The 23,976-nt window shown below is 49.8% G+C and overlaps 1 protein-coding gene across 1 annotated transcript; it reads right to left on the reverse strand.

Annotated features, from left to right (window-relative positions):
• Positions 1–370: 370 nt before the first annotated feature.
• Positions 371–23,925, reverse strand: agap3 (ArfGAP with GTPase domain, ankyrin repeat and PH domain 3; the record flags this gene model as incomplete). The annotated part of the gene is made up of 8 exons (XM_084481519.1): positions 21,927–23,925; positions 14,930–14,988; positions 12,722–12,809; positions 8,293–8,378; positions 5,210–5,351; positions 4,585–4,719; positions 1,383–1,510; positions 371–574 (listed from the first exon to the last, which is right to left on the reverse strand). Exons 1-8 carry the CDS (start codon positions 23,725–23,727, stop codon positions 371–373), a joined length of 2,643 nt encoding a protein of 880 aa, XP_084337645.1. The 5' UTR covers positions 23,728–23,925.
• Between the last annotated feature and the right edge of the window lie 51 nt (positions 23,926–23,976).

The raw sequence follows: 23,976 nt of genomic DNA on the forward strand, positions 1-23,976 counted from the left end.
AAGAAAAAAGGAAAGAAATAAAGAGAGAGAAAAATAAAGGGAGAAAGAAAGACAGAAAGAAAGAAAAATGTGTTCTTTTGCTTTCACGCAGTGGTTTCTTCTCCTCATGTTTTATTTATTAGTCCTAGTCTTTATTTTCTTGGGTTAACACTCCGTTCCCCCATTAAGTCGTAGGGTAGCCAGCACAGTACTCCCTGCCTTCAGGTGCTGGGACAAGGGCGGGGGGCGGAGAGAGAGAGAGAGAGGGAGAGGGAGAGGGAGGTGGTCTTTGGCTTTCCGGGGGAGGGGACTCTCTGTCTCCCTCTGGTGGGCAACGTGTTCTCTGCACCGCACACCCTCGCCCTCCCTCCCTCCCTCCCCCCCCCCCCTCTCAGTAGTGCGAGTGGGTGTTGCTCTGCATCAGCTGGCGCATACTTACTGTGAAAATGTTGGAGCGCCGCTTGGACTGCTTGCGGACGGGCGTGGGCGTGTTGGAGGCGGCGATGGTCTCGATGCGCATCTCTCGCTGGCTGATGCTGGGGGTGGAGGGCACGGAGGAGGAGTAGTCCCCAAAGGCCCCCCCGCCGTTGGCCGCCTGGTGGAGGGAGAGGGGGATGGGGACGGAGAGAGAGGGGGATGGAGAGAGAGGGGAGATGAGAGGGGAGAGGGGGATTGGAAGGGAGGGAGAGAGGGATGGGAAGAGAGGGTGAGAGAGAGAGGAGAGAGGGAGGGAGGGAGGGAGGGAGAGAAAGAGAGAGAGGGAGAGAGAGATACCGGCAGGAACACACAAAAGGTGGGAAGAGGAGACGGAGGGAGGGAGAGAGTAATTGTGTGAGTGATTGAGATAGATAGAGAGAGAGACAGAGATAGAGACATAGAGAGAGAGAGAGAGAGAAAGAGAGAGCAGCAGGGAACAGAAAAGGGGGAGACGTATGAGGTGGAGAGAGAGAGGGAGAGAGATAGACAAAGGACCGGAAGACAGAGGGAGAGATAATGAGTGAGCAGGAAGGGAGGTGCAATTTGTGTGTCAGGGGAGACAGGGGTGGGTGGGGGGGGGGGGGGTGGTCGAGAGACAGGAGGGGGGAGAAGACCAGATCAATGTTAGGAGGGAAAGTCACAGAAGAACACAAAACGCCGGCTGAATATCCCAGCCCAACATTTCCGTGCTTATGTTAACGGGATAGCACTACTGTCTGCATCGGCTTCAAAAAATGTAATTAGTGGTGCCTCAAAAAACATCAAACATAAACACCAAGCGTAGGATAGATGATCATTTACCATCAGGGTTTTTAACGCGATAAATAAATAAAAATAAAGTAGGGCTCAACAGTTTTTTTTTTTTTTATAGCTAATTCTGGCTAACAGCTAGCGGCCTAGCCTAGCCGAAGGGTTACCTGGGTTACCTGGTTGATGTGGACTGAAGGGATGGACGCGGAGGGCACGGACGAGTGGCTGGGGGAGTTGGGCAGGGACTTGCAGGGGCCGATGGACAGCTGCTGCTTTTTCCTCAGGGCCACCACCTTCTGGGCCACTGGGGACACAACGAGGACGGGGTTAACGGGCGGGTGAGACTGATCGGGTCAGACGACGACTCGTAGGGTCGGAGGCGCTGCTTGAACACGGGGTTGTCCTGGCCCCGCTCAGGGTCAGTGTGACTTGGTGCTGTGCAAACAGAGCGGGCCATATATCATGCATGGGCATTTGTACTCACTCCTGTGGTCATGTCATGGTCACCATTTGAAAAGAATGAGTTCCCTTCTAGGTAAACAAATCATACTATTTCCTCTCTCTCTCTCTCTCTCTCTCTCTCTCTCTCTCTCTCTCTTGCACAATGCGCAATATATGATTCTGCACCCACACCTGTATGCGATAAAAAACGTAATAAAACATTTAGATCTTCTTAATTTGTCTCACAAAATGGCATCAAAGCACGACTAATGCTGCAACCTGCCTGCCCTATTAGGCGGGACACCTACCTGCCTCCTACTCAGCCCTTTACGTAAACAGTCCCACAGTGATGTCAAACGCCGGCCACACAAGGACAGAGTGAGGGTTGGTTATATAAACCACCTCGTGGGTGAACACTGAGCAATATCATCTAATACTGCCACGCATACAAATCAAGAGACAGAGAGAGAGAGAGAGACAGGGAGAGAGAGAGAGAGAGAGAGAGAGAGAGAGAGAGAGAGAGAGAGAGAGAAAGAGAGAGACAGGGAGAGAGACAGAGACACACACAGAGAGAGAGAGAGAGAGAGAGACAGAGAGAGAGAGAGAGAGAGAAAGAGAGAGAGAGAGAGAGAGAGATAGAGGGAGACAGAGGCAGAGACACAGACATAAAGAGAGACAGAGAGAGACACAGAGATACAGACATAGAGAGAGAAAGATAGATAGATAGATAGATAGAGAGAGAGAGAGAGAGAGAGAGAGAGAGAGAGAGAGTAATCTAAAAGTAATCTATTGTACTCAACCGCCCTAATGTGAGCCTGATAGCAGACCCTACCCCCCCTGAACTCCACCCTCCAGTTCAGGAGTCATGGCTCTGCATGTGGAGGCTGCAGCCAGCCATTTGTCTCAAAGCGGGAGAGGTGTGGGGAGAGAGACACGTGGGGGAGAGAGACACCAGGGGGGAGAGAGACACGTGGGGGAGAGAGACACCAGGGGGGAGAGAGACACGTGGGGGAGAGAGACACCGTGGGACTGGTTGGGCTGATGGGGATTGGTTCTGATTTTTCCAGAAGGTGGCGGTGATGGTTGTGGTGCTGAGAGGCAGGGTTGGAGCGGGAGGCTTAGCGTGATATGAATTAGAAACGAGAGAGAGCCAGACAGAGAGAGAGAGAGAGAGAGAGAGAGAGAGAGAGAGAGAGAGAGAGAGAGAGAGAGAGAGAGAGCATGAGAGAGAGACAGAGAGACAGAGAGCACGAGAGCGAGCGAGAGAGAGAGAGAGACAGAGATAGACAGAGAGAGCATGAGAGAGAGACAGAGAGACAGAGAGCACGAGAGCGAGCGAGAGAGAGAGAGAGAGAGAGAGAGAGACGATATCAAGTCGCAGTGGCAGCTGGGGTTCTGCCACGCCGCTGGCTGATGCAACAGGGCTGAGGAGAGGAGGAGAGAAGAGAAGAGGAGGAGAAGAGAGGAGAGGAGGAGAGAAGAGGAGGAGAAGAGAAGAGAAGAGGAGAGGAGAGGAGAGGAGGAGAGAAGAGGGGAGAGGAAAGGAGACTAGAAGAGAGGAGAGGAAGAGGAAGAGGAGAGGAAGAGGAGAGGAGACTAGTGGGGGAGACTGAAGGGGGAGAGGAGAGGGGAAGAGAGGAAGAGGAGACGCAGAGTGTGCCGTTCCTCCGTGTCTTTTAATTATTTTCAAATGGGGCTTCCGGAAGCAATTAAACGCAGCTTTGTGAGGGGAAAAAAAAAAAGCCAAACAAAAACAAGACAATGTGCCCGCCCGTGTATCGACAGCCAATGAGCAGTGGCGAGCCAAACCCCTGGCCGGCGTGCGCGTGCAGCGGCTGGGCGTCGGGCGTGAAGTAGGCTTTCGGAAGCGCCGCGGGCCTCGAGGGGAATCTATTGAAACAAATGAGCTTTTTTCTAACGACGCCTTTCAGATACTTCAAACGCTTTTCCAATACTTCAAACGTGCGTGACACTTGAATATTCACTGCTGCCGGGCGGCGTGCTTACGCTCGACAAAATATCAATATATTTGTGTTTGGAACGCCGTGAAGGATGTTGTTGACGTGCGTGGAGGACACTCGTAGTTCGACGTAAATGTTTTTACGCAACCTCTAATTGCTTAATAATACGCGTCACGTTTCGTTTAGTTTCCGCAGCCCGGTAAGTAATGAACGTGCCAACGCTCCGGTACTCCTGCACCCTATGCCCATTTGCTCCTCTTCTTAAATTAAACCCCAAGGTCATGTGAAGACCGTTTCCTAAAATGGATCCTCATTATGGCTTGCCCAAGGAATAGAAAATGGTGCCTGACCTGGCCTAACCCCAACAGAGTCACATGACCACTGTCACTGTCACTGCCACAGTCACTTGACTGTACCGTCAATTCATCAGCGGCTTGGGTGCTCAGGAGGTAGAGCGGGTTGTCTGGTAACCGCAAGGTTGCTAGTTCGATCCCCTTGCTCCTCCTAGCTGAGGTTCGAGGTGTCCCTGAGCGAGAGGACTGACCCTAACTGCTCCCGACGAGCTGGCTTGTCGCCCGGTGTGGTTGACTTCGCCGTTGGGGTGTGACTGTGTGTATGAATGGGTGAATGTTAGGCAGTGTTGTTAGAAAAGCGCTGTATAAAGGCAGTCCATTTACCATTGGCTCCTGGCTTCACCCAGACACGCAAGTCACTCTTCTCTATGCCATTCGATTCATCTTCGTCTGCGCCATTATTTTATTCATGAAGTAAGGATGATCTAGCTATCGAAACTAAAACCCTCAAACTAGCCCCTGAACCAAACCCCTGAAACTACCCCCTGAAACTAGCCCCTGAAACTAGCCCCTGAAACTATATCCCTGGAGGGGGCGTCCTCTGACTCAGGAAAGCTCAAGTCTGGTGTGTGTCGGCGTCTCTGCTGAAATCAAAACCAGAAGAAGAAGAAGCTCCGTCTCACCGTCCTGGAAGACTCTCTCCACGTTGAGGCCGTAGGTGGAGCAGGTCTCGTAGTACGTCGAGCGCTTGAGGTCGTTGGACAGCTTCCTGGCCCGCGAGTCGTCGATCACGCGGGGGTTGGCGGCGCTGATGGCATCTAGGAGGAGAGGTTTGCCGATAAAGGTTAATACATTCAAAATGGTTCACCCTAAAGGGAACTGATGTCCTGATGTGAGGTGTGGTAAGTGGTCACAGTAGACATTTACATTTAGGGCATTTAGCAGACGCTTTTATCCAAAGCGACATTATGTACATTTGTCAGAAGAAAGAGAAACAATATACCGCTGTCAGGATGTTCATAGAACCAAGTGCCAAGCACTAACAATCGCTAGGGCAACCCATTTCCCGTATACAACAAAGATAGCTAGGATAAGATGCTACACAATGCTAAGTACTATTTTTGAGTGCCAGGACGAACACTATACAATAAGTCCATACATTAAGTGCCAGGACATACACAATACAATAAGTGCGTACATTAAGTGCCAGGATGTACACAATACAATAAGTGCGTAAGAGGGTCGGGGTGCGGGGGTAAGGGGGGAGGCTATGCAAAGTCCAGGCGAACAAAGTAGATATTGCCGCACCTTGCGTGCCCACCAGCACCATGGGAACCTCCGCCGTGTTCCTGTAGCTGGACAGACGCAGGAAGTAGTTGTAGACGGTCTGGAAGCTGATCTCGTCCTCCAGGCTGAAGACAAACACCACCGCATCCACCCAGGCAGCGAACTGTAGGAGGGGAGGGGAGGGGAGAGGAGAGTGGGGGGGGGGAAGAGGCAGCAGAACAATCACAAAATGTGTTAGAGAAGAATAAATCCCATGTAATTGTCGTCTCCTCAGGGATTAGCGGTGAGACGATGCCTCGCACAATTCAGACGTGGTGTTTGGCATGCATGCTGATGGTTCGGAGTGCATGTTTTATTTAACAAAGAGGGTTTTTTTTAAATATCAGCTTATTAAAGTTCAGAACACATTTTTAATTTAACCTTGAGAATCACACCCTAGGGATGTTTTTGTCTTGTCATGAATCTGAGGCCCCAATTGATTAGAGTAAAAAAATATATTAAGATCCACCGGTGTACTGAAATGCCGCATTATTAAACTGAATCAATCATCACGCAACAGAGAATCCATTGTTGACTGAAGCTCAACACACGGACACAAGGGGGCAGTGTTGCGCAAGCCTCGCAGCTCAACAAAACCCACTCCAGGGATGGATATCAATTAACTGTCATGCTCTGGATTCCGGCCCCCTTCTCTAATGCCCGGTCCTATCAGAGTCAAACGAACCACGGATTCTACTGAGGCCTATCTTTGTACGTCACGGCCGAACGAAGGGGGAAACATGATTCCGTGATCGGAATAAGTAAGTCACACAATTAGCTCCAAAGACCGCGGATTTAAAGTTGAGAACCCGCGGAGGAGCCGACAGTTGGAAAAGAAATGTTCACACACACACAGCCAGCCTGCTTAGCCCGCTGGGAATTAATTGCAAATGGAGCCTCTGCGAGCTCTGTGCAGTGGTCTCCCATGAGCAGGAGGAGAAACATGACGGAGGCCTTTCATTACAAAGCTAATTATACAGCCGGCCAGCCGCCAAGCCTTGGCGCTAGCATAGCACTCAGACCCTCAGAGGTATGCTAGCTGCTTATCAATAGCAAGGCACACCTGGGCCCTATGATACACAAACAAATGTTGATGCTGTAACCCCTGGCGACTGTGAAACATGAGCCCTGTCTTGAAATCATTACACCAAAACAACATTTATACAAGGCAAACAACACCTTTTCTTGAGCGGAAAGTGCACCGGCGTTGTAATTGGGTATGCTTATTGTTTCTAGCTGCTGCTACACTGACAGGTTTGGCCTCCTGACAGCGTGAGAGCTGCGTTTTCTGTCAGCTTTTGGAAAACACCTTCCAAGGTGTGTACAACTTTTGTTGTGACGTGAAACTGACATTTTCAAACTCAAAAACGCTGGTATGACATTATTTTTGAGGCTCCACATTGTTGCCACCTACTGGACTATCATGTAGCCTAGAAGTTTCCAGGTTCTTCTCAGTCTCTAAGATAAACTCTGTGGCCACGTAAGGCCTATTGGAATTGTTTTAGTGTTCTCAAGAGGACGCATAGTGTCTCTGTTGGGGTGTACATCCTCATACTAGCCTATAGACAGGAGGTCTACTGAAAACGTTTTCAAGCCTGACAGCCTGACATGAAAAATCTTCTTCATACTTTGTTAAATAATATAAAGACATGGATTATTAGGGTGGATGGACAAGGGTGGAAGAATGAAACCTCAAAGAATTCAAGGAGAACTTCTGGATCTTCCAATCATTTTGGATCTAAGGGACTAATTGGCCATTATGAAAATGGCCCAGTATTGAGCAAGAACGCTGAAGACATAACCCACAAAAGCGGTCAATGTAATCCTTTGAGCAATTGACCGGCTCAGATGGTATAGTCACATTGGGGAAAGGATTCCTACAGAGAAATACTATTTTTTCTTTAGGTTTCACGTGATCTTGTCTGTTTGTTATTGTGTCCATTCAAGTCTCGCTCAAGGAGTTGCCAAAGTTGCAGGAAGAGAACGGTGGAAACGTGAGAACGGCTGGTACACTTCTGCTACCTATTATGACTTATTTGGACTTATTTTTTATTTTTGCTTATCTATTTACTTTATCTTGTATTGCTGCTATGTTGCGGTTGAGGAACCACGCCTAAGAATTGTACTCTTGTGTACAATGTAAGAATGTAATAAAAGCAATTCTGATTCTGATGGAGAGTTGAGATTCTAATGACAACAGGGACATTTCCTGCAACCACGATATTTCAGAGTGAGACTTTTCCTTGAGCCAGATTCGATTGGTCACAATATCAAACAGACTGGATCAAAGCGAAGGTTGAAAGTTGCATCTCTCTGCAGGGAATGACGTCATCATACAATCTGAGGCTGTCAGTGGCAGAAACAAGCAGTTTTGGAGCGCGTACATAGAAGGGCCGACACTGCCCCTGAGGATCACATCGCAGCTCTGTTTTCACAGATTGCAGCTGCAGCGGTCTCACTCGATTCTGGACAGATTTACAAAAAAATTGGCATCGGCATTTGTCCCTCACGCCTAAAATTATCACAAAATGAGGTTGAGAAATAGCAAAGTACATCTTTAGGCTTGTTAAGGATTGTATCCCTGTGTGTGTGTGTGTGTGTGTGCGTGAGAGAGAGGGTATGTGTGTGTGTCTGTGTGTGTGTTTGTGTGTGGTTGGGGAGAGGGGGGGGGGGGGGGGGGAGTCACTGAGGGCCACCAAAATACTGTTGCTTATGTATCAACAAACACTAAGCAAAGCCTCATCCATACAAATACAATGATTACAAGGGGTTTACCGAGGGGTGGGGGGTGCGGGAGGGGCGGGCACTAAAGAACTGCCATTGGCTGAGTTTAGTCACAGCTCTGCTGCGGTCTTGAAAGTGCCTTTTATGCAGAACACCCAGAAAATAAATGAATACATACATAACCACAACGTCATAGAGGCGGAGGGGAGAAATCATCCTCCACCGCCATCTCTTCCTCCTGCTGCAGTGTCGCTATACAAATAATCTCTGTTGACATTGAGCTGCTTTAGAAAAAAGCAGCAAAAAGGAAAGAGAACGACGGAAATGGAATAAGTACGTACTTGTAATTCCGGAGGCCCTCCCTCATCTCTGATCAGGAGGAGGTAGCTCTGTCCGTCCACCACGATTTCCTTCTTGAATCGACCACCTGGGAGAGGGAAAAAGCAGAACGGGGTTCATATCATTGCAATTCATATAGATCTATAGAGATCCCATCTTGAGGTATTCAGGCGTAAGGCCATTGTATTCGTACAGCCCTTATTCACAGTGACATTCTCCGTGGACTTCACACGTCAACATCCCCATAACCCTCAAGGCATTTGACCCATACATACTGCCGTAGGGAACAAACATCCCGATGTACAGTATGTACGCAATTATAATGCAGCTTAGATATTGCTTTTGCTTTCATGGAAAAAGCCACCAAAACAAACAACAACTTTGAACCCCAGCCTGGGATGTCATCAAATTTTTTGGGGTTATTTGTAGCAAAAAATCGTTCTCCCTCCCCAAGGACCCACAGTCTCTCTCCCAGCGGACCCATCACGAGGCTGACAGGGAACCAGGTCTCGCTGAAGCCAATTACGTGGGCGGGAAATTGCCATTTAGCGTGTCTAATGCACAGCTGCCCGCGGAACCTGTTCGGTGCCACCGCACCGAGAAACAGCCGGCAGCCACCGACTCTCTATCCCCCCCGAACCACTGGCTCCTACATCCCCTTAGTGGCCCCTCCATCACAACACACACCTCGGGAGCAACACCTCCCAAACACTGGACACAAGGTGGAGAGACGGCTTGAATGGAAGGCAGCCGGGGAACAGTCGATGGAGAGAAATGTTTGCACCTTATCGTTTTTTTTTGTCAGCCGGGGCTTGGCTGCTGCTCGTTTTCACCGGTGAAAGAATTCCGTTATATTCTTACATCTGTTTCCTCATGCTTCAGAAATTCCTGCGCACATACCCTTGCCGTTAGCACATCTCGGCGTGAATAGTGAGGGCTGAGACCTCCGGGAATACCTGGCAGTAAATTGGATTTCGCATCCCCATTTGAATGGATGGAGATAGTGCAGAGATTAAAAACACTCCGAAGCCAGGGGGGTTTGCGGGTGCAAGGTGTCCCCGGGTATGAAAACATTGATTTATGAGTAACAAAAGAGAATGTGTTGATGGCAATCTGCCCCCACAATTCAATAACGTACAAATGCGAGCAGAGGTGTGAACCGGCTGGTAATATAAATCAAAGAGTTGAATGGAGGCGATGTGAGCGCGGGGGTAATGTATGGCTGTTCACCGTACAGCAGTTTGTTATAAGCTTTTTTTATTAACCGTAGCACAAATTGGGTTGAAATTTAACCAAGCCAAGAGGGAACTGTGAAACCAAGACAGTAACAATTACCCAACTTCTGCAGCGCTTCTGTGTCAGCAGGTAGCATACACACACACACACACACACACACACACACACACATCCCCCCACACACACACACACACACAACACATTTACATCACATTTACATTTAGGACATTTAGCAGACGCTTTTATCCAAAGCGACTTACAATAAGTACATTTGTCATAAGAAGTGAAACAATATATCGCTGTCGGTACAGTAAAGATGTTCATAGAACCAAGTGCAAGTACTAACAATCGCCAGGCTAACCCCATTCCCCGTATACAGCAGTCATAGCTACCTACTGCAGATGCTACACAACTACCACACAACTGTGTGTGTGTGTGTGTGTGTGTGTGTGTGTGTGTGTGTGTGTGTGTGTGTGTGTTTGTTGTTCTGGTCCATGGGGGTTTGTTCTACAAACACACGTCATCTACACACACACATCTACACACACACACACACACACACACACACACACACACACACACACACACACACACACACACACACACACACACACACACACACAAACACACACACACACTATTGACTCAAACCCACAGTGTGTGTGTATGTGTGTGTGTGTGTGTGTGTGTTGTTCTGGTCCATGGGGGTTTGTTCTATAAACACACGTCATCTACACACACACACACGCACACACACACGTGCACACACGCACACACACACACACACACACACACACACACACACACACACACACACATGCACACACACACACACACACACACACACACACACATGCACACACACACACACACACACACACACACACACACACACACACACACACACGCACACACACACACACACACACACACACAGTCTGTATCCCAGATACACTGTAAGCCTGTTAAGTCCACTTTAGCCTAGTTGGCAAATGGAAGAATCTCTTGAGATTCTCTGGTCAGCTCAGAGACCCAGTTGGATTGGGTAAAAGATTCAGAAAAAAGCCCAGTTGGCTGATTTTTGGTTTGCTGTTGAAGTCAAGAGAAAGCTTCGAGGGAGATGAGGACAGAGAAGCCGACGCCAGTGATTCAACTGTCTACAAATCTGGGTTTTATAACATGCATAAGAACCACATGTTTTCACACAATAACCACAGCCTGGGCGTGAACACCGTAGATAATAGGGTTTTGTTTCATCAACCTCAGAGGATTCAATGAACACACTGTTGAAACAAGGGCTATTGATGAACGTGTGTCACACCGGTCGTTTGATTAAAAACACTTCTTTCCGGATGTTGTCTGTGAGACGATGACCTTGAGGTAACAGAATATTTTCCGACGCACACTAAAAGCTTAAAGGATTAGTCAGTCATGATAGTCTTTCTCGTGGCGGCTCTTAATAAGAGTTGTTTCCATGGCACGGTAAAAGGCCAGCGTTCCGCGAGACGCCTTTCCATTAAACTTTAGACAACGTCGCGAGGACATTGAACAGGGATATGCGCCAAGTTGTTAGGCATGCTCGACACGCAGCCAGCATACACTGCCTCCACACAGAGGCTCAGACCTTGACACCGCGCCACAATCCAACAGAGTTTCATCCGGTGTTGCCATGGCAACACACCCTGGTGTTCAGTGCTGGTGCTCTGTCTCGCTCTGTGTTTCTCTCTCTCTCTGCCTCTCTCTCTCTCTCTCTCTCTCTCTCTGTCTCTCTCTCTCTCTCTCTCTCTCTCTCTCTCTGTCTCTCTCTCTCTCTCTCTCCCCCCCAAACCGAGGAACAAAACGTTGTGGGCTCAGCCCCTGACTGACTGAGCCCTTCTCTGCTACTAGTAAATACAGTGTTTCTCCCTGCATTGTGACGCTAACGCTCTCTAAACAGGGCCGGGGGAAGGCTCGCTAATGTTACATCTTTTATTTATTTTGTTCCGGTCCCCCATGGCAACATGCGAGCGAATCGAAACAACTGGCATGTTGGCTGGGTTCGGTCGACACACACACATTCATCTGGAGAACAAGGAGGAATCAGAACAAACATGTCGCCCTAATTACACCAACAACACTCACTCACTCTGGTGTGAAAAAAAAAACGTTCCACCATTGATTTTTGAAGGACCAATTACAGCGGCCGAGGATTCTTCTCCCTCGGTGCAGCGAGACGGCAGAAACTAATTACGCTCTTCGCATTACAACCTCACTGTAATTGCGGCAGAATGAAAAATATAAGACATCCTTCCAAACCATGGGTTTAACCCCGGGGTTCAGTGCCTCCGCTGAGTGTCGGGGTGTCAGTGCTGCAGGCAGAGCCCGCTGTCTCTCTCTCTCTCCCGTGACGGTTCTGCCGATAGAGGACATGAAAGGAGCTTTATCCTTTATCTGTGAAGTCCACCTCGCAGACCAGGACCTCTGAACTGAAATGGCTCACGGTGGCCTCCTATATAATCGCTCCCTCGCCAAACTCGAATAGAGCCGCTGATTCAGCCGCATATTCTGCAACTGCGTCCTGCTCACCCTCGCTTAGTAGTGAGAAGTTTTTAAGGGGATAAGTTCTGCCTCGACTTATATTATATTGTATTATATTATAAATATTTGGCGCTGTGGTTTTATTTTGGGGCTGTTTCAGGGGGAAGAGTGGAGAAAGGACAGTTGGACTAAAGCTAGCGTAGCTAAGTGATGCTATCTATTAGCATTCATGACGTGTTCTGGCAGTTGGTATAGCCAAGAGTACAACCCTTATATTTTGGTCATGCAAGGTTAAGCTCCTTTTTTAGGCCTAACTCTTTTAATAAAAATCATATTTGTCGTGACTAAAGTATAACATTGTGTATATAACGACAGTCCATGAGTTGTGTTTTCGTCAAGTTAAAATAAAGAGATCGGGGGTTTGATTCTCAATTCGACCGGGGCTCCCTGTCTGAATGTGACGCAGTTCTCTGATTCGACCACTAGATGGGGGCGATGGGCAGAGGATCGGTGCGCCCGTAGCCCGGAGCAAGAAAAAGGAACATGAGAAGGAGAGGGAGGCAGGGAAAGGTAAACATGGGCGGTATTCATGTGTTCCTGTGGGGGGATCCTTTAATGTGACAGCTTCACTCCCCCACCCTCAGCAGAGCTGTCTAGTTCCCCTATTATTGTCCTCACCTTCGGGAGATTCCTCCTGCACGTATGTGCCAGTCAGGTAGCGATGGACCAAAGCAGACTTCCCGCTGGACAGATTACCCACAATGCCCTGCAAACACAGAAAAGAATAGCATTTTATTAGCAAACGAAGATAAGGCAGGTTACAAAACAGTGCACTGGCATTCCCTCAGCACGTGACCTTTGTGCACATTTTACCTTCACCCAGGGTGACGAGGGGATCGACATGAATAATAAATGTGTAAACATGCACTTGTTTTCCCACAATTGCTTCGATGCACTGCATCTGACTGTTGTTTTATGGGAGTAGCACTTTTGCTATGCTTTCGTAGTGGCTCCAATATCGATCAGATACTTTAGACTCTTCCTCCTCATCCTCAGCCTTGGAAGCTACTTTGGACGACAGCGTCCAAACGCAAAAGGGGATGATTGGTCTGGGTGGAGCGGTGGTGGTGGAGGGGGCTTTTATTGTGGAGGTTACAGCGGCTGGAACATGTGTCTCCCCCGCCCCTCCCCCGCTGCACTGGGCCGTCCACATAGTCGCTGGGCGGTAGAGCCAGGTATGGTTCTAATTACTGGTTAGCCCGACACAAAGGAGGCTCTGCGCTTTGGGTTGTTTCAAACACAAACAGGCCCCCGAAACATGCCTAAACAGCTATGGATACAACGGTGTGTACATATATATATATATATATATATATATATATATATATATAGCATGCAAGACCGCAAAACAGATGCATATTAACGCATCTAAACAGCTATAGACACAACGGTGCGTTGAGAGGCACAAGAGTGCAAAACACACACGTAGAGAGAGAAAGAGACAGAGACGGAGACAGAGAGAGACAGACAGACAGAAAGACACAGAGAAAGACAGAGAGAGAGAGAGAGAGAGACACTGAGAGAGAGAGAGAGAGAGAGAGAGAGAGACAGTGAGAGAGAGAGGGAGAGAGAGAGAGAGAGAGAGACACACAGTGTGAGAGAGAGAGAGAGAGAGAGAGAGAGAGAGAGAGAGAGAGAGAGAGAGAGAGAGAATAAAGACAACATAATGTTGGAGAAAACTGAAAGTAGAAGAATAGAAAGTGCAACATGACAAGCCATCCCGCCAGCTTGCGATATGGTCCTCATAAAATGCCCTCGCTGCATCAGCAACAGTCGCAAGATGAAAGGCTAGACTGTCTGTGGTACGTCGCCCTCGGGAGTGGAGGCTGGAAAGCATTATGAACAGCCCCCCCCGCTCCATAATGATTAAGGCAAACACCAACATGTCATTAAAGCCCTGTGCATAGCGGCTCCTATAGGATCACGTTTTAACTGCCAACACACAACAATAGTGTGAGATTGTGTGATAGTCGCCATCACTTCAAAAGGACCTGACGCATGATTAAATAGATGAGAAAAACAGAGGAAGATTAAATCATTCAAATTAGACAGGAGATCATCCACCTTTGCAACCGTCACGGGTGAAATACTGTTTTCTTATCGCACACCCTAATGAAGTACATTTTACATATTCCTGTGTGAAGACCTGCTAATTAACAGGTTGCAGCCCTGAAAGTGAAGACTTCAAGTGTTTGAAGTCGGACGTGTTTGAAGTCAGAGCCAGCATCCGTGATCAGATTTCTAATAAATGTCCTTTCTCGGGCAGTACACCGTCACTTCCATTGAGGTGATCAATTTTTCCATTCGATTGTATTTGTATACTCCTTAATCAGTCTCAAAGGGATTCTCAAAGGTGTTCTGCACAGCGTAGGGGAGGAATATTTAATTCACATTGTTCAAGAAATATCCAACCACCACCTCAATGAATCAGGGGGAGATACTGTAAATGGTTTTAGTATTCAAGTCACATGGGGGAAATTAGCGGTGTGATTAGCCGCGGTCGCGTACGGTTCACGGGCTACCTAACCCAAAACTGCCACTCAGCCTGTGTGTCCGACTGCGGTGCTCTCCTGCGTTGCCATGCCAACGCATCTCATTAGACATCACCACGTTCCGTGCCAGGGACATTCGTTCCTTGTTTGTCAATTTTCCTTCCAACTGTTCTCATGTATAATGCAAATAAAATAAATCCACAATTTAGCATGGACTGTTATGGATGTGTCCTCGTTGACACTCACGGCCATATAGCGCTGGAGGAAGAATACCTGAGTGACGTGACGTACTGGGTTTACCAGGTGTAGTACAACAGAAGTTACAGCTACTCACCACTTTCAGCTCAGGAACTGATCGACTCAGTGTCCATTCTTGGCTGTTGACGAAGGAATCTACCGGAAGAAAGAAAAGAAAAAAACAAGGCAATGAGCAACATTAACATTCAAATTTAGCAGACCCTTTTATCCAAAGTGACTTACAACCTTTCGTACACACATTCACATTCACACCCCGACGGCGGAGTCAACCCCGCAGGGCGACAGGCAGCTCGTCGGGAGCATTTAGGGTTAGGTGTCACGCTCAGGGACACCTCGACACTGTCGCTCAGGGACACCTCGACACTAGGAGGCGCCGGGGATTGAACTAGCAACCTTCGGGTTAAAAGTCAACCCGTTCTACCTCCTGAGCTAAACCGACCCCAAAACCAACTTCTCGTTTGTTTGTGTTTTTGACCGTTATATCCTATCCTAGTTTGTGTCCGATTGAGATTGCTTCTGTATTCCAGGATGTACAGGATGATTTTCATAACACTGCACATGTAGATGAAGCAATAACATGTCGCCCACCATAAGAACATGATTGTGTTAAATATGAAATAAATCCTAATCGTAACTTCTTTGCCCTTTGTCCAACCACATTAAATCTATTTATTTATGTATTTGCATTTTTCAAAACTAATAACTGTTGGTTTGCAGAATCCCTGACGCTTCATCATTCGGCGCCAGCAACCTTTAATCAAACTATTTGACGAGGAAAGCCGTCGATTATCCGGCCTCTTATTACTTTTGAAAGAAAAAAAAAAGAGCATTTACAGGCTTAGCGTGAAATGCTTTGATTCATACCTGGTAGACAGGCCAGACAGAGCAGTATCTCAAGGTACAGAGACACCCCCAGCCTAAAACCACAGCCCTCTTCCAATGAGCTGCAGCCAAACAAATGTGTCAAAACAAGTATTACACCAAATCCCTAACAACCGCCCCATCCACCACCCCCATTCCCCCGCTTCCTGTTTGGGTTCAAGGATTTCCCAACACCTGAACACCCATGGAGATGCCAATCTCTAATGGACGGCGGTAAACACCTTGTCTAGAAGGAAGCGAGGCGAGAGAAAAGAAAATGTGGAGTCCACACATTTTTTCTCCCCCTCCACCCAAAACAACGAAGCACTCAGACGGCTCACAGGAAAAGCCACAAAGAGATTTCCGGAAGTGTTTCAAACAGCGGTACGGAGTGCTAAAGCAGAAAATGACATGGGTTTAAGAGAGGAATGCGTCACTGACACTTAAGTCACCCCCATTGTCCTCTTACTGATTGTATTTGTCGCCCCCCGTTTGCAGCAAACGAGTAGCAGTGTGAATCTGTAACAGGTTGGAGAAAACCGCGCTGCATATATATATATACAAATTAGTATTACCAGCAGTCTCTCTCACCTGTCACGGATCAATTCTCCTACGCAGAAAATAAGGGAATTTGTTCGAAGCACACAGGTCTGGGATTCTCCGTGGTGCACAGCAGAGATGTATATTTATCCCCCACAATCCCACTTGTGAGTGTTAGCACAATGTGCTAATCGCTAAGCCCGATCAATACAGCTCTGACACCTCGTCAGAAAACCGGAACATGGACATTGGATTTGATTAAGCGCCCGGTGCTTCTGTTTTTGCCCTCGGTTATTGACTGGTACGTTGTGAAATAAAGTTATTTTTTATTTGTCAAAGCCAGTTGGAAGACTAGTTTGTTACCCAGATCGACGTGCGTTCAGACACATACATGAGGGAACAGATAGGCGATGGGCATCGCTCAAGAATACCCACAGGTAAGGGGATTGAACCCAGCACCTTTCAAGTGGGAGTGGAACCCTGGAACAGGATTTGAACCAAGATTTGACCGAAAACGCATGGGGAAAGTATGGTGGGGACTCCGATAATATTTAGCTAATGTTGGTCGTGCCTCTAATAGCATCAAAGAGGGGCATCAGGCATTCTGGGGGGGTAGGTACACCAGGGCATGGAGAGCCACTATCGCACAATTGCCTCTTTGTTCCCAGCAAGGCACTGTAGCTCCCAGACACATTTCTCTTTCACTATTGACCATTAGACCACTTTGCCTTTTTCTTCTTTCTTTTTTTTCCACAACTTTAAACACAACTAAAAGAAAAATAAAAGGAAAATAAAAAAGGGAAAATCCTCCCGGCAATCCAACAGCGGGGTTCCCCGGCCTCCAGCCCATTAAACCGCCCGTACAACCCATAGAACACATGTTCTCCTCTCATTACTCAATGAGACGGAAGAGGAGGAGGCCACTGCAGCGGGACCCAGCGTGCCCGGACACGTATCACGAAACCACTCACAACACGCTGTGCTATTGAGAACGGGACGATGATGATGAGGATGATGATGATGATGATGAGGGAGGCCGTACTCCGGAGTGGAACACACTCCTCTCCCCCCCCAGCTCAAGTCTGCTTAATTGAGTTCATGCCCTCTCTCTCTCTCTCTCTGACATCATTCTCTAAATATGAACCAACCCCCCCCCCCCCCCCCCGAAAGAACTGAGGGCCTTGAAACGGTGCTTTGAAACCGCGGGGTCCACGCATCGGCAACGCAGAGCGCTCGCGGAGACACCGGGGTCTTTGTCTCTCGGTGGTGCGAGGGGGGAAAGAGGAAAAAAAAGCCCCGATCTATGAAGCCGGCTTGTTTGTCATGTTTCTCGGGCGGCTGCACATGTCTCTTTGAATAACAATAATGCAATGGCGGCCGTTCTGAAGCACAATCCCTCGCTTTCATTTATTTCTCATGGAAGGAAAGGATTCTGGAGAGTGGGGGGGGGGGGGGGGGGCGGGGGGGGGAAGAAAGAAGAGAAAAAATGCAGCGAGGGCAGAACTCAGAACTGTGGTGTGGCGTACATGTGAGTGTGTGTTTTGAGTGTGTGTGTGTGTGTATGTGTGTGTGTGTGTGTGTAGGTACACATGTGTGTGCGTGCGCGTGTGTGTGTGTGTGTGAGTGTGTGTGTGTGCGTGTGCACGTGTCTGTGCATGCGCCACTCTCTACGCACACATGTGGAGCCGCCGTGGTTTGGGGGAATGACAGAGCGACCTTGAGGTCTGCACCGCCTCCCCGAGCCGGCCCGTGCTTCTCAGCCCTGCTTTTCCAATCGTCCACAAATGGCAGAGGGAGAATTTAGCCAGCAATAAGTATTTTTACATCCCTCATTGGCAAACCGCACCACTTACTCGGCCGAAAATGACATTCCCTTGTCTGACTGGGATTGTATTTATACGCTTTAGACGTGCTGTGCACCTATTTACATAATATTATCCAATCATTTCTCAGGTCTGTGAGGCCCGCTGCTCTGCAACACAACGCAGGACACGATCCGTACACACAAAGCCAGGGAAAAGTTGCTTTGCTGACCTCCTAAACAGCGAAAGGGTGATTTCAGTCTGAAAAGATAAGTGACACAATCATCAGCAGTTAGCAAATGATTGTAAATCTATACGGAGGAGCGGCTCCGTCTAAGCCCTAATGATTAGTTGTCCCCAGCAAAGTACCATTGATTGCTTCCTTGGGGAATACATTTGACCAACCTGTCGACAGAATAGCGACATCTCTCGGACAGGCGATAAGCCGATGGGGAATCGTGTTTCTCTTCATAACGTTAATTGACCACATTTGCAGATTCAGACCAAGAAAGAATGGCAGTATTAGGAAATGTTGTTTGCCCAGACACTGTGTATGTGTAAACACACAATGATTAGCCTTGAATTATTTAGTCATTAAAAGCAAATCCCCAGACATAATTAACTCCATTCTTCCAGGACATATGCTAGGCCCCTGCAAAGAAAATCCAAGCGGTATTGTCTCCTAAACTTTTTCGATTGAAAATCTTTCTTGCAAAAGTTGCCGGAGACAGAAAACCTAATTATTCCTGCAGACAGGAGAAACAGTGGCAGTTTACCGCGGCTCACCATCATCCACTGCAGTACAGGTCTCCAGTGATCCAGAGCCGCCACTAACCTCACCCTGGCAGAGACGGCCCAGTGACAGGGCCTTAAATAAATCAGATTTAATTATTAAAAAAGACATTGAACCTTCCCTCCATGCCTCCCAGATGCCCAAGCGGTGACTCACTCGGATCGACTTTTGACATTGTGCCACCTCGCCACTTCTCCGGTGGCAGGTGGGGAAGAAGGCAATCGCTGTTTGCCTCGATCTTGTTTAGAAAATGTCAGTTCGTCACGACTCTGAACCCTCATCAGCCGGGACTGTGTGTCACCCTCGCATGAGAATCCCTGACGTGAATTAAACAAGCAAACGGACGCTCCTCCACACACTTAGTCCACAGCTACCAATTCTTGAGGCCAGGTCTTTTTTTATTCATCTTAAAAAGGTGGAATACTCTGAGTGGGAGGACTGCAGTCATTTTACGGGGCTTCGGACGAGAAATAGCGATATTCTACCCCTAGGGCCTAGTTTACATTATCTATACATTGAGATAGTGACACCTCCCCCATGCCTGACTACCCCATGACAAAAGCCCAGGCTTGAGTTGGCCTGCTCTGACCAAATGGTTGGCTGATCCTCCGTGTATCCACAGGCCCCACAAGAATGGCATTGTTCTTCAGCAGGTGGGGGGGGGGCAATAGAGTCAACACCTCATGACAGGGTTAGAGGGGCGAGAGAGAGAGAGAGAGAGAGAGAGAGAGAGAGAGAGAGAGAGAGAGAGAGAGAGAGAGAGAGAGAGAGAGACAGAGAGACAGAGAGAGAGATATAGAGAACTAGAGAGGGAGAGAGAGGTAGAGAGAGAGGGGGGAGAGAGAGAGATAGGGGGGAGAGAGAGAGAGAGAGACAGAGAGAACTAGAGAGAGAGAGAGAGGTAGAGAGAGAGAACTAGAGAGAGAGAGAGCGAGAGAGAGCGAGAGAGAGAACGATAGAGGAAGAGAACGAAAGAGAGAACGATAGAGGGAGAGAGAAAGATAGGGAAAGAGAGAGACCCAACCAAGCCCAAGTACTCTTGGTGGGTCACAATGACGTTGTTCTCTGTTCTCTGTATGACCAGATCACAGTCACCGGTCGCTTGGTCCACTAACAGTAAATATAATTAGTTATTTTAATGCTCATATTTTATATATATACTGTATATGCACACAACTTTGTGATCGCTTATACAAAATGTCATAAAAATAAAATGGCTGCCATATAATTCCATCTCTTTTCTTTGACAGCTCAGAGAGCGAGCATTAAAAGCACAACGCGATGAAGGCATCCACTCCACAAAGGCATCCACATCCACTAGGGCTGTTGTGTGTGTGTGTGTGTGTATGTCACACGCATCGCTATTGATAATGGTCTGCTGGAGAATTATCCCCCAATCAGCTGAGGTCCGTCAAAGCCGGTCAGAACATGAAAGGAAATCAACGCCTAATAAAATAATATCTCGTGCTTTGAAGAAGGAGAGAAAGAGAAGGGGAGAAAGAGAGAGAGAAAAGGGGCAAGAGAAAGAGAGAGAGAGAGAGAGGCCCCCCTAAAAGTAACCAAAGAGTGAGCCATGCTCATAAATAAAGACCTGAGAAAGACAAAGACTAAGTACTTCTGACTTTTTGATGACTTCATTGTGTGCATGAGTGTGTATATGTATGAGTACGTGTATGTGTGTTTGCATGTGTGTATACGTGTGTGTATGTGTGTGTGTGTGTGTGTGTGTGTGTATGCGTGTATGTGTGTGTGTGTGTGTGTGTGTGTGTGTGTGTGTGTTTACATGTGCATGCGTGCATGCCTGTGTGTGTGTGTGTTTGTGTGTGTGTGTGTGTGTGTGTGCATGTGCATGTGTATGTGTATGTGTATGTGTGTACGTGTGTGTGTTGTGTGGTGTGTGTGTTCAATCAGATGTGGGGAGGGTAGGCCGGGCCACTCAGGCTCTCAGTCTTTAATTCCTCCCCGGTGGAAGCGGTCTCCGGGCAGGTCGCGACAGGCGCAGAGAGACCCGCCCAGGGGCCGCCAACACTTAGCTTCAATCAGGTTCATTGGCACACCTACATTCCTAATGCCTGACTGAGTAACAGTTGAGTGGAAAACACAGGGATGTCTATCAGTTAGGGCACACTCACACACACACACGCACGCGCACACGCACACACGCGCACACACACACACACACATACAGACACATACATACATAACAATAGGCCGCAAAGGGAGTTGGTATCCTTGGCAACATGTCTTGTGAGAATACAAATAGTACACAGCCCGAGATATTACAGGAAGAGGGGGGAAAGAGGAGAAAGATGAAACATGACTATTCCTGACGTCGGTTTAATGATAATGGATGTTGACGCAGCCTCGTTAAAAGTTAACTCCAAAAGTAGAACGTTGCCTTTTAATCCAGGTTACTGCATGAGGCTTCTCTCTCTCTCTCTCGCTCTCTCTCTCTCGCTCTCTCTCTCTCGCTCTCTCTCCGCACACACACTGAACTTCACGGTAACAGAACCAACGCACTGTCAGGCATACAGCAGCAATTAAACCTCAGCGCTTATGTTGTCGCCCTTCTCCTCCCCTCCTCTCTTCCCCCCTCGTCTTCATCACTATGCCACGCAAGTCCTCTTAATTTAAGTCTGCGAGGCGCCCCCCCCCCCGAACCCCCCAAAAGGTCATCGTAACAGCGACACGCCGTTCCTCACGCTTAGGCTTCAAGCAGTGTCTGTACCGGGCCAGTAGACACCGTTAATATAAAGGCACCCTCGTCTCCCGTAATAAAGAACACAACCGTGGTTCACCGCGTTGTGTCACGGCAGCTCCGCGACTCTAAAGTCAGTCTTAACAGCCTACTGATGAATCGCTTCCTCTAACACCCATGTCTGCTACTTCAACCGGTCAGGTCGGATCTGATGGAGTTCATGCATTCGGTGACCCAGAGTGTATTTCTATGTCTGTGCGTGTTATTTGATATAAACACATATTCTGAGGGAAGTCATAGTGATCATATCCTTCGGCTACGAGCGCCATGGCGGACGCGCCGCAAAGTAAATCAACCGGGCGCTTATTTTTTGTTTTACCTTGACCTTTGCCGGCGTTTACGCCTTCCAGCATCGCTATGGTAACCGGGTGACTTTTATCCCCGCCGGGGGCGCGCTGGCTAGTGTCCCTGCCCCCGGGCCGTCTGGGCTCGGCGGGTTTCGCGCCGGCCGCGGCGGGCGGCTGCTCCTTCCTCCTGAAGCGGTTGGCTATGAGCTGCCAGATGCTGGTCTCCTCCTGCTGCGCCGGCCTCCCGGCCCCCGCTGACAGCTTGGCCGGGTAGAGGGGCACCTCCATCACCTTCACCTTCCCCTGCCGCTGGTACTGGATGACCTGCGTGCCCCCCGCCTGCTCCCCCTGGTCCTGGCGGGACGGCAGGGTCCGGCCCGTGAGGTACGAGAAGGGTCGCGAGGGTATGGTCGTCAATTGCTCCGCCGCCGCCGCCGCCGCCAGTGTGGCCGATCCGGAGCCCAGCGCGGCGTCCTCCCTGGGCCGGCCGTTCCTCCGGATCCGCAGGCTGAGGCTCCGCCGCAGGGAGCCCAGCGTCTTCTTCGGCGTCGCCTCCATTTTGCTAGACCTGTGTGGCGAGTTCGACTCGCTGTTGTCCCGGTGGTTGTCGGTGCCTTGTGGCGGTGGAGGTGGCTGCGGCGGCGGCTTGCCAAACAGCCTCCAGCGGAAGTTGAAGAAGCCTCCGGCGTCGGCGTCGGTGGCGTTGGAGCGGCGGCGGCGGTGCGGCTCGTCCTCGCAGCTCTTCTTCTTCAGCTCCAGCACCGTCATGCTGACGGGCCGGGGCCTCCGGATCCTTCCTCGGGGGGCGGCGGCGGCCCCGGGGGTCCCGGGCTCGGTGGCCTTGTCGGGGGGCCGATGGCAGGGCGGGAGAGGCTTCAGGCCGTCCACGGCCCTCAGCTCGGCCCTCCTGCTCCTGGGCGGCCCGGTATCGTCCACGCCCGCGGCCCCTGCTCCTCCCGGCGGCGGCGGCGGCGCCGGGGGTCTGTCCTCCGGCGGGGCCGTGGCCACCGCTCCCGTCGGCATGCAGACGCTCCGGGGCCGGCGCGGGGGGTCCTCCTCGGCCGACTGGGCGCCTCGCTTGGGTCTGAAGAACTCCCCGTACATGCTCAGAGATCTCCTCCCCGCCGGGAGGGCCTGGTCCGGGCGGGGCCTCCGCAGCACGGCCCGGGGCAGGGAGCTGTGTCCCGACACAACGCCGGCATCTCCGCGCGCCGCACGCCCCTCCTCCCCGCGGGCCGACGCGGCGCTCGACGCCCGGCCATGGGCCGGGCGCCTCCCTCCGGGGGACCCCCGGGCCCCGGGCTCGGCTGCGTCGTCGTCGTCATCGTCGTCGTCTTCGGCGTTTTCCGTGCGCGAGAACGAGGAGTCAGTGGGGTTCTCAGAGGGCTGGCGGCAAAACCGGTCTTTCCTCATTCTTCCCCCCTCTTCCTCCACCTCCACCTCCACCTCCTTCTTCTCCTCCTCCTCCTCCTCCTCGTTTTCCTCCATTACCACCTCCTCCCTCTGCCTCCTGGCGGCTCTGGCTGCGCGTCCCAGCGAGGGCCACCTGCCCGCGTCGGGCCCTGCCCTGCCCAGCCCGGGGCCGTCGTCCCCTGGCATGGCTCCAGCGCGCGTCTCTCCCCGGAGACGCTGGCAGTCCTCCACCAGGGTGCGGGTGACCCGGCCCATGACAAGCCCCGACACTAGCTCATCTCCCAGGACTGAGATGTGCTGGAACGCCGGTGTTTTGTCCTGCTGCTGCTGCTGCTGCTGCTGCTGCTGCTGTTGTTGTTGTTGACTAAAAGATTGACCCCTGCTGATAGCGTCCACAGTCTGGCTGCTGAACAGCAGCATTGCACTTCATTCATTCATTCATTCATTCACTCACTACCAGGTTTGTGTATTCATAGTCAGACGTGAAAAACGCAGATCAACACACAGAGCGAGTCTTCAAGTCTCCAGGTTTGGTTTTTCGTTGGTCGTTTTTGAAACTGATTCCTTTTCGTTTCCAGGTGGAATTCCAACACAAGGCATAATCCTTCACCTTTGACATGAAGAAAAAAAAGAGACTTCAATCGAGCCGCAAGCAAAGCCCTGGCACCT

Source organism: Micromesistius poutassou, assembly GCF_964030765.1.
Source record: "Micromesistius poutassou genome assembly, chromosome: 16".
Classification (NCBI taxonomy): Eukaryota; Metazoa; Chordata; class Actinopteri; order Gadiformes; family Gadidae; genus Micromesistius; species Micromesistius poutassou.